Here is a 10170-nt window from a genome sequence, read left to right as displayed (position 1 = left end):
ACCTCACTTTTCTTTAGGAAAAAACCCTTTAATAAAATTAGTCCATCTGAAACTTCCCCCCAATACCTAAAGTACTAGTTTTGGATGGGTTAGCTGCAAAATTCCAGTTCCGAAGCCAAAGGCGGCTCAGTCCAGACGGGGATTAACGGACTTGTGCTGGTATCTAGGTGCTTGGCAGGCGGAGTGGACCCGCCGGGAAGGGAGCGGGGAGGAGGGGCGGACGCGGGGGCAGGGCTCCCACAGACCCCACGCCGCCAGGACCCGCTACCGTTGGCGACGCTCACGCCGCGAAGGGTTTCTTCCACACAGGCCAGCGAATGAAGATGGAGGGAACGCGGCCGTGCGAGGCCCGAGATCCGGCAGCAAAAGGGGTCCCAGGACGAAATGAAGCAACCGATTGACTCCGCCGCCGGCGGCAATCGAGTCCCGTTCTAAGCACCGAGCTGTAGCAGAGCGCACGGCCTCACCGGCGACCGTCCGCACCGACTCACCTTCCTCCCCGGCCCTGCGTCAGCTCGGCCGGCCCAGCTTTCCGGAAGGTGCCGCGGCCTCCCCGCAGCCCATCGGCATTCTGGGGCCAACCCGGCCGAGTCACGAGCTCGCTCCCGGGGCCGAGCGGCGTTCGAACGCACGCCCTCCGCCGAGCTTCGGCGGGAGCGAGCCGCGGGGGGAGGGGCGGGCCGGGAAGGGGCGAGCGCGCAGCCGCCCGGCCCGGAGCCCGAAGTGGTCCAGCTCTTTCCGTGAGTGCTGTGGTGGCCCTTAAAAGGGCCTTTGTGGTGTAGAGGGGAGGGCTGGGCGGTGGCGGTACGGGCGCCCTCAGTACTCCTGAGAGGCCTGGGTGGCCTTCTTGCCGCCCGCTGGCGCCTTCGGCCCCACGGTGGCGCTGGTCTTCTTAGGCAGCAGCACGGCCTGGATGTTGGGCAGGACGCCTCCCTGGGCGATCGTCACGCCGCCCAGCAGCTTGTTGAGCTCCTCGTCGTTGCGGATGGCCAGCTGCAGGTGGCGGGGGATTATCCGCGTCTTCTTGTTGTCGCGGGCCGCATTGCCCGCCAGCTCCAGGATCTCAGCGGTGAGGTACTCGAGTACCGCCGCCAGGTAGACCGGCGCGCCGGCGCCCACCCTCTCGGCGTAGTGGCCCTTCCGCAGCAGCCGGTGCACGCGGCCCACGGGAAACTGAAGGCCTGCTCGCGAAGAGCGCGACTTGGCCTTGGCGCGGGCCTTGCCGCCGGTCTTGCCGCGGCCAGACATGCTGTATGAGGTAGAGGAGCGGTGAGAAGGACGGCTGACAAAACACAGGAACAGCCACCCGCCGCAGTCTAACGCTTCCGCGCGCGCCCCGGGGCTACCCTTATAAGCTCCTCAGGGCACACCCCCGCGCCCTCCTGATTGGCTCTTTTCTCAAATACCCGCCTCTGGTTGGCTGAGGTTAACTCTTCGGTGACGCGCCTCAGCTGAGGGAACGCGTCCGCCGATTGGTCGAATTTGAAAACCCTTTGCCCGGGGAACAGGAGAGGAGGTGCAGAGACTACCCGACAGCCAGCCAGTCTCGGCTGTAGCCAATCCAAGTGAAGCGCGCCAGATTTAAACGCTACAGCCCGAGACCAGAACCGGAAGACAAGAAGAGTAGAATCGGAAGCCACCTCAAGAGCGTCTGGGAAGTCTGCGCAAGGCAGGCCTAGGATTTTTAAAGGAAAAGAGTCAACACCACAACTATCTCTGCCTCCCGTCCTAGGTCTGGTCACTCCCTCCTCCTACCTGGCAAAAGAAGAGTGAAAAAGGGAAGGAATGAGACCCCCCTGAAAGTCCAACTCTACCCCAGAGAACAGATAACGCCAATCTTATGGCCCCTTATGCTACCCGAGCAGCAGGATTTCACATTTATTCAACATGTTCTGTCTGGTCTGTTCTTTCTGATCACTTCTTGCTAGGAGGCGCCTGATGTGCTTAAAAAGAAAGAAAGAAAAAAGGATGGGACAGAGATAGGCATCCTGTCCAAGGAAATACTTCCTTCAACCTTCCCCATCCACCCTACAATGCCCACATAGGAAATATACCTATAGGAACAACAAGAAAAAGACAATACTTTATTGTCACCACTGGGAGCACCTGGCCCCCGGTCTGCTCTTAATCATCAGAATACTTAATTTATAGTCAAATGTCAAGTCACCTTTGAACCTGTGTCCCTATCCCCAGCCAGAGTTCTGTCCCAAGTCCAGCATTTTCCTTGAGTGTCAGAGTTGTGGGCAATTGCATAAAAGCTACAGTACCCCAACTTAGGAGGCAGCAAAGATGGGATGGAGAGGGAGAGTGGCAAGCTGAAGAAAGCCATAGGCAAAGTCCAATCACCAGTTATTAGAGAGCAAGACAGGCCCAAGTGTCAATAATCACAGGGGAAAGGAAATGCTGAGAACAAAATCTGGAGGAAAATGAAGGGTGGGAGAGGCCTGGGCCAGTTGGCAGTCTTGGTCCAGGAAATGTTGGCCTGAGTCAGGAACCCCGGAGGCTGTGAAGCAAAGAGCAATGGATCAGGGGACTCAGACATCATAGAAGAGTCGGACAAGCTGGTACCGAATGGAGAAGGTGACAGCACTACCGACGACCTGCAAGGAGAAATGAACTATAGTAAGAACCCTGGAGAAAGAGAGACAAGGAGGTGTAAACCACACCCCCAATAGCATTGCACCTGTAGCAACAGCAGGAGGAGGGTGAGGTTTCTCTCATGCATGGGCCCAAAGACTTTAAGTAGCAAGTTGATGAGGGTCATGTTGTTACATTCCGTGAAGGCACCATCCTCATCCTCACTGTGGCGCACCGTCAGTAGCCCAAGGTTCTCTGCTACCTGGAGAGGCCAAAAGTGGAGAGAACTTTTGCTAATACTTATGCTTCAGGAATGGGATCTGCTGAATGCTTGCAAACTCCCCTCGGGTCTGATGTAGGCCTAGGTTTTCCCATTCCCTGAATTCAGAATGGCAGCCTAGAGCCTTACCTCCTTGTTACCCTGTTACCTTTAGAATAAAGGTGCCCAAGAAAGAGAGGCTCTTGGTCTTGAACTTGGAATAGCTCATCTCCAGTTTGCCTGTCTTGGTATTGAGTCTGCAGGGGAAGAGAGCTTCATGTGACTGGGCCACTACACAAAGAACTCTCCTCACTGTGGTTAATCCATAGAAAGAGCACTGAATGTAGGGTCAAACACCCTGAGATCTATTTCTGGTTCTGCTGCATACTTCTGTGTGATCAGTGCTGCTGTGAACATTAAATGAGATCATGTAACTAAATGTGCTCTGTAATGTATAAAGGGCTAACTGTGTGGAGAAAGCCCTTCTTTGGGTCCACTCCCTTTGCACAGCAAATGTCTAAGGCATCCCGAGTGACAAAGCTATGATGTCCCTTTCAAGCCCCAAAGCTACCTGGGCATACGGTGGCGAGGACAGGGGATGATATGCAGGAGCTGAGGCAGTGAGTAGAGGAAGTTGAACACCTGGGGCATGAAGAAGAGGAGCATGGTCTTGCTGAAGTGTCCCAAGATGCCCACCACGGCAAAGGTCATGCCAGCAAAGTAACAGAAGGTATCTCCCACAAACACCCGTGATGGGTACCTGCGTAGGGGAGAGGATCTGAGCCATCAGCAAGAGGTGTTAGCAATTCTTTATCTCACATTACACATCCTGGGCACTGGGCTAGCCCTAGCTAGATCTGGCTCAGAGAGGGTTCGCGCTCTCCCAGCAACTCTCCAGGAACCAAGGCCCTGATTCCTTCTATTCCTGGGGGCTCCACAGCATCTGCCTCAGTGACTGATTTATGAATTGCGTGCATGCTAAGTCCCTCAGTCATGTCTGACTCTTTGTGACCGCATGAACTGTAGCCTCCCGTGGAATTTCCCAGGGAAGAATACTGGGGTGGGGTGCCATGTCCTGCTTCAGGGAATCTTCCTGTCCCAGGGATTGAACCAGGTCTCCTATATTGCAGGTGGATTCTTTAGCACTGAGCCACTGGGGAAGCCCAAGACTTAAGAATATAACCAACTAAAGACCCAGAGAACAATACAGAGATGTGCAGGTTTAGCCTCTGTATCAGGAGATGGGTCACAATCAGGACAATACCTGCCACATGTCCAAAGAGCTGTCCCCCCATCCACAGGCCTACTTACCAGTTATGGTAGAGCAGTCCCAAGGTGGTGAAAAAAAAGGGTATCATGAAGTAGAGAGAAAAGATGTGATCATCTCGATAATCACCTTTGGAAGAAGGGGAAAAAGAAAGAAGGAAAAGTTGATGTCCACTTCCCCTGCACATCATGGTCCTATTTTCCTCTGTCTCTTAAGTTCTTTCCCAAGCTATACAGTCCACCTCTCTAAAGTCTCAAGGACTCACTACCCCTTTTATATCACCCAGGCAATTTCCAATACTTCACCTCTTTCATGAACCCCTCCTAAACTAGTTACTGTCTTACATTTGGTTCAGACCATTCACACTCTTGTTTGAATATCAGCTTTACTTCCTGAGTGACCATGATCATGACACATTTAACCTAACATGACACGTTTAACCTCTCTGAGTCTCAGTTTCTTATCTGTGAAAGAAGTTGATAAAAAATACCTGCCACATAGAGCTGCTACAGAATTTAAAGTGAGATTACATTTTCAAAGTGCTTAACTTTAATAAGCACTTATGGAGGTCCTTCAGCCAAAGACCACTAAAAACATGCCTGGAGTCAAAGCTAGGTTTACTGAGGTGTAACAAAGGACACTTTGGAACCCACACACTGTGGGGAACCTTAGGATGCCTCAGTAAGGAGGTGTTAGGAGGACTTGTTATAGGATTTGTTTTAAGTAATTCTGCGGAGGATACAAGGAAACAGAGTTTTGCCCTGGACTGGGTGCTGTCAGCAGGGTTAGTGCCATGATTGAGAAGCTTAATAATTTTTATCCAAGAAGTGAGAACTGAGCTGTTATCAGAAGGAAGCAGCAACCATTCATTTTAGCCAGCACGGGATCTTGGTCATTGTGAGATGTACTGTGTTCCTGTGGTTTTGTCTATTCTCAGACTGTTATAGAGGGGGTCTGGTTTTGGTCACAGTTACCCTATCTGATTTGGGGTTTTATAAAATTGTTTATGCTCAATAGGAGAAGGCTATGGCCTACCTATTAGTGACAATCCCTTTATAAATGCTAGGGCTTTCTTTCTCACATTTAACAAATCTTAGTTACTATTTGTAACTTACTATTAATAAGTAAATAGCTCCCCTTATTTTCCATAATTATTCACATATCACATTTTTTCTGAATTCCCCAAAGCCAAAGATCAGGCCGCTTCCTTAACACTCAAGACTTCTCTCCCTATTCCAATCCCACCTACCATCCAGCTCCACCAAGTTGAAGACAATGATGGAAGCAGAAATGACGAGTGACTGGCCAGCCTCAAGGCCATTAATTCCTGCTAGAATATTAATGGCATTGGTACAGAACACTGCCAGCAGCCCCATGTAGACATAGTACAGGATCCCTGCGGGAAGAAGACAGTAAGAAAAGTAATGCCGCCTGTGGAACGAGGATTTAAGGATATTCTGACAAAAGTGGTGAGGACCAAGTGTGGGATGAAAGGTCAACAGAAGGATCTAAGAAGACACGGCGGGGACAAAACAGGAAGGAGAATGTGGAGCACCAGGAAGGATGCTCGGCCGGATATCTCACAGGGGGCAAGGGTGCCCTGAAGTAGGGGTCATAGGGGCAGAAGTGGCCGTGCTACTCACCCAAGTCCAGATGCAGGCCAAGGATCGGGCGTAAGGGCTTGGGTACCACAATGGTCGTGTTGCCAAAGTTGGTGAAATAGACCATGAGGAGAGGTAGTGAGGCAGCTGTGGGCAGCAGCAGCTTATGGCGCCAGCGCAAATTCAGTACATCATCCGCGAAGCCCAGGAAAATCATGCAGCAGATGGCAAGGAGTGCACCTATCAGGGCCACAAACTGGGGGAGGCTCGGGCATGTCATGGCTCCAGCCTACTCCCACTTCACCGTTCCTTTCAAGAAGACCCGTCTTTTCGTTCGTTCTCAGCTCCTCCCCGCAAACCCAAATAACCCCAACTCTCTTCACTAACTCCTAGCCCTAGCCCCAGGCAGCCGCCCACACTAACCCACTTACTTCATGGTGGGGGAAGGCTTTACACTGCTGCTCCACAAAGCAGTTCAGGAAAGGGAAAGGGATGAAGCAGAAGAGTATGATAAGGAAAACAGCACCGCTGATCACTCCCTGGGACTCTGGGCTGTGGCCCGGCAGCAAGTCAGGTGAAGGGGGGGGGGGGGGAGGAAAGGGGGCGTGGTCACTCACTAATGCAAGCAGTACCGTCACCTAACTTGGCGGGGAAGGGCACCACCACTGGAATCCCAGATACACTCAAGGGTCCCACCTTTCCGCCTCCATCCCTTCCCCAATACTAACCAGATCTGCCCTCCACCTCCCAGAATCCCGGGCTGGCTGCTAGGTTAGCGCTCTGTCTAGCGCGCAGTCAAGCATTCCAGTCCCCGCCTTTGCCCACCCCTTCCCCCCGCCTGCCCTGCCCCTCACATTTGCTCCCGGCTGGATTTGTTGAGGTCCTGGCCACAGAGGCGCGCGGCGATGAAGTGGCCTCGGAAAGCAGGGATAAGGGTCACTGTGGCCACAAATCCCATCAGCGAGCCGATCAAATTCACCAACAGCGGCATAGGCAACTCCGGGAAGGCCCACATGGTGACCTGCCAGGCGGCCCACTCGGCCGCCTTCTTAGCTAATGGGCAAGCTCCAGCAGTAACGTGTAGCCGCTCCCCACAGGCTGGTTCTTCTACAGCAGCCTGAGCAAAACCCAACAACTCTGACCTGAGCCGCCTTCGGGACTCCCGCGAGCCTCTATGAAGCAACCTTGGCTCTGCCTCTCTGCCTCTGCTTACCCACTGTTTCCGCCCGGATCTAGTTCGCAGAGCAACTATCACTGGAAGGAGGCGGCCATTTTTAATACGGGCATAACAGTGGGGACAGAAGTGTGATTTTAAACCAAACCCTTTATTCGAGAGATGAATCATCACCAGGGATCTGGAAAAGCAATTAAAGAAGGACAAACAAAAGCAGATTCTTTCCCAACATCATATTAAAGATGTACAGCCCAAAGCGGAAAAACTCCTTGCCCGGTTCCAAGATGAGCGCCTCCTTGTACCACGTGTCTGACGCGGCTTATTTTTGATTCCACGTCAGGTTTAGCTCCGTCGGCCTCCGCTGGTCACGCTAAAAGAGCCAATGCCTGGCGTTTACTATGGGACGCCTCTGGAACCGGGAAGATGGCTACAGGAAGCAGGGGGGGCAGGGGGAGGGCAGGCGGGATAAGGATGTGGAGCAGCACCTGCTCCTTGTAGAAAAACCTGTTGCCAAGGTAGTCAACGTTGAGAAGGAAGCCAAGGTAAACACAACTCAGTTCCCCGAAACTCAGCTACGGCTTGGAAGATGATGTAAATTTTAAGCGCTGACACTTGAAAAGCCCCTCCCACTTCATGTTTTCCGGCGTCCTTGATTCAGGTACTTTTCCTACATCATCCCACCCACCTTCTACCCCCGCAGTAGCAGTTAGTTGCCGGGCAACACAGCGGCGCACTTCAGAACTGATGGGGCTGGGAGTGCTCTCAGGTTTGGATTTAACCCAGTACTTGACTTTCCTTCGTATGGGATCATTAGACTGTGGCAGCCTTCCAATCCGAGGAGGTGAGGCCGAGGCTTTGGAAAGAACTAAGTAGGAGAACTCGGAGAAGGCAATGGCACCCCACTCCAGTACTTTTGCCTGGAAAATCCCATGGATGGAGGAGCCTGGTAGGCTGCAGTCCATGGGGTCGCTAGAGTCGGACACGACTGAGCGACTTCACTTTCACTTTTCACTTTCATGCATTGGAGAAGGAAATGGCAACCCACTCCAGTGTTCTTGCCTGGAGAATCCCAGGGACGGGGAAGCCTGGTGGGCTGCGGTCTATGGGGTCGCACAGAGTCGGACACGACTGAAGCGACTTAGCAGCAGCAGCAGCAAGTAGGAGAACCAAACCCCAAAGTGGCTGGCTTCTGGTAAACTTGAGGAATTCCCAGGCAGGTTTCTCCCTCCAGGTCAGGTGCCTTTTGCTTGGCACCTGTTTCCCTTGATCACACATTCACAGGCTCTTAGGTGGCAAATGATTCCAGTCCTCAGGGAAGAAATCATCACGAGGAAGTTGAGAGAACTCAAGTATGCTGATAGTTTCTTCATTCTTTTGAATAAGAGTCAGAGTCAGGTTGACTCTTTTTAGGCCAAAGGTAGTCCCTCTTGTCTCTCAAATGTCCTTTCTACTTGAAGGTGGCTCTAATTAACAACATAAAGCCATATATACGGCATGTATATATATATATATATATATATATATATATATATATATATATATATAAAGCCAGTAATTACTTGATAGTTGTATTCCACCAGTTTTTCAGTACTTATTATCCCACTGGTATTGTTTTTCTGTGTGTGAGTGTGCAGCTGCACATGGGTACATGAGTGTGCATCTGTAATTCCCTAGAGGCACAGTGTTTTCTGTTCCACAGGGTGTCCCCCTGGGGCTAAGCACACAGATATCTGTATCGAAGGCATCAACACATATAATGAGTCTCTATCTGAAAGAGGTACAGAGGGCAATAGGAAAGAACAATTAGTTGTGACCAGGGGAAGTGAGAGGAGCTTGAGGAAGAGTAATATCTCCAAAGATTTCAGTATGTGACAAGATTGGAAGGGCCTTTCAAAGAGGGAAAGTGAGACACCAGGAGCAGGTGAAAAGGAGGAGCTTGTGAGAGCCCCAGAGGAGGCAGCATTCAGATATCTGGTTGATCAGGAGCAGGCTGAGACTCCCTGGAGGTCTGAGGAATAGTCTGTATCTATTTCCTGTTTTATTAGGAGGCCAGTCCTAATAAATCTTCCCATCTTGGCATTGGGAACCTTTGTCTCTTTCTTCTCCAGAGATCGTTAGCCCTCCCCCACAACCCCCACTGGAAGAGGGTAGGGGACTTGTTCAAAAATAAGACACTGGGGATTCATGGATAGTAACATGCATACATGTTACTATCAGAACATGGTTACTTGGATACTTGTTATATAATCGGAATATTTTTGTTCCCATGATGGTAAATGCCCAATTGATTATCAGACTCACAAGGAGAAACAAACACATGATTGTTTGGGCACACTTGAAATTTTGTGCCTGTCCTGATACAAGTTCAAAGCATCTGCCTATATGCTGATGCTCATCCTAGGATCCATGGATTAGGTGGGTTGTCAATGGTTTCAGCTGGTTTCTTGGGCTGAGCAGGCAAGGTCTGAGATGCACATCTCCTGCTAGGAAGCCCTGAGTGCCTTCCAGTAAGCAAAGCCAATGCATTATTAAGTCCGATTGCCTGAAAAGACTGTCCTAGAAATGTTTCACAGTGCTGAACAAGTCATTATGAGACAGCTTTGGAGGGTTTGGATCTATGACACTTTCAGGACCATATCTGTGGCTTTTTCCAGGCAGCTGAGTTACTTTTTTCCATTTCTTCCTGCCTCTCCTTTATCAGCAAGCCCCAAGATCTCCCATTCCACTTGGGTGATACAAATAGATTTTCAAAAGATGGAAACAGCATAGAAAATCTCAGTGTTTACATGTATATTGGAATATTTTCTGTTAGGCTTCTTTATATTTATTTATTTGGCTGTGCTGGGTCCCAGCCACATCACTCAGGACCTTCGATCTTTGTTGTGACATGCAAATTCCTAGTTGTGGCACGTGGGATCCAATTCTCTGACCAGGTGCCAAACTCGGGGCTCCTGCATTGGGAGCACAGAGAGTCCCAGCCACTGGACCACCAGGGAAGTCCCTCTGTTAGACTTCTTAAAATTACAAAGAATTTGTGCTTGGGAAACTTTTAAGTACTGTAGGGACACAAACTGAAATAAACATGATTGTTTTCCTGAAGGAGTTGACTTCCTTATATTAAAGTATCTTGACTGAATATGAGGGAAGAGAGATGAGTTAAGACAGGGTCTCCACCTTTTTTGTCCTCTAAAATCCACACTCTAGGACTTCTGTAGTTTGTGGTTTTGTTGCTAAGTCACATCTGACTCTTGGGATCTGATCGCCAGGCTCCTCTGTCCATGGGATTCTCCAA

General features: G+C 50.7%; 2 protein-coding genes across 3 annotated transcripts; both read right to left on the bottom strand.

The window, feature by feature from the left end:
* Positions 1–7: 7 nt before the first annotated feature.
* On the bottom strand, positions 8–2026 carry LOC113905768 (histone H2AX). The gene has a single exon (XM_027563523.1). The coding sequence runs from the start codon at positions 1246–1248 to the stop codon at positions 817–819; it is 432 nt and encodes a 143-aa protein (XP_027419324.1). The 5' UTR covers positions 1249–2026; the 3' UTR covers positions 8–816.
* A 38-nt stretch (positions 2027–2064) lies between these two features.
* Positions 2065–7206, bottom strand: DPAGT1 (dolichyl-phosphate N-acetylglucosaminephosphotransferase 1). Of its 2 annotated transcripts, XM_027563517.1 has the most exons (9): positions 6559–7055; positions 6136–6256; positions 5747–5960; positions 5353–5499; positions 4148–4232; positions 3408–3596; positions 3006–3093; positions 2684–2839; positions 2065–2600 (listed from the first exon to the last, which is right to left on the bottom strand). In XM_027563517.1, exons 1-9 carry the CDS (start codon positions 7047–7049, stop codon positions 2535–2537), a joined length of 1557 nt encoding a protein of 518 aa, XP_027419318.1. In that variant the 5' UTR covers positions 7050–7055; the 3' UTR covers positions 2065–2534. The 2 variants fall into 2 exon arrangements, with proteins under 2 accessions (XP_027419318.1, XP_027419320.1); XM_027563519.1 differs by lacking the exons at positions 2065–2600; positions 3006–3093 and having other exon boundaries at positions 2753–2839; positions 6559–7206.
* Between the last annotated feature and the right edge of the window lie 2964 nt (positions 7207–10170).

This window comes from Bos indicus x Bos taurus, chromosome 15 (assembly GCF_003369695.1).
Source record: "Bos indicus x Bos taurus breed Angus x Brahman F1 hybrid chromosome 15, Bos_hybrid_MaternalHap_v2.0, whole genome shotgun sequence".
Taxonomy (NCBI): domain Eukaryota; kingdom Metazoa; phylum Chordata; class Mammalia; order Artiodactyla; family Bovidae; genus Bos; species Bos indicus x Bos taurus.
This window is presented reverse-complemented; position numbering and strand designations above follow the sequence as displayed.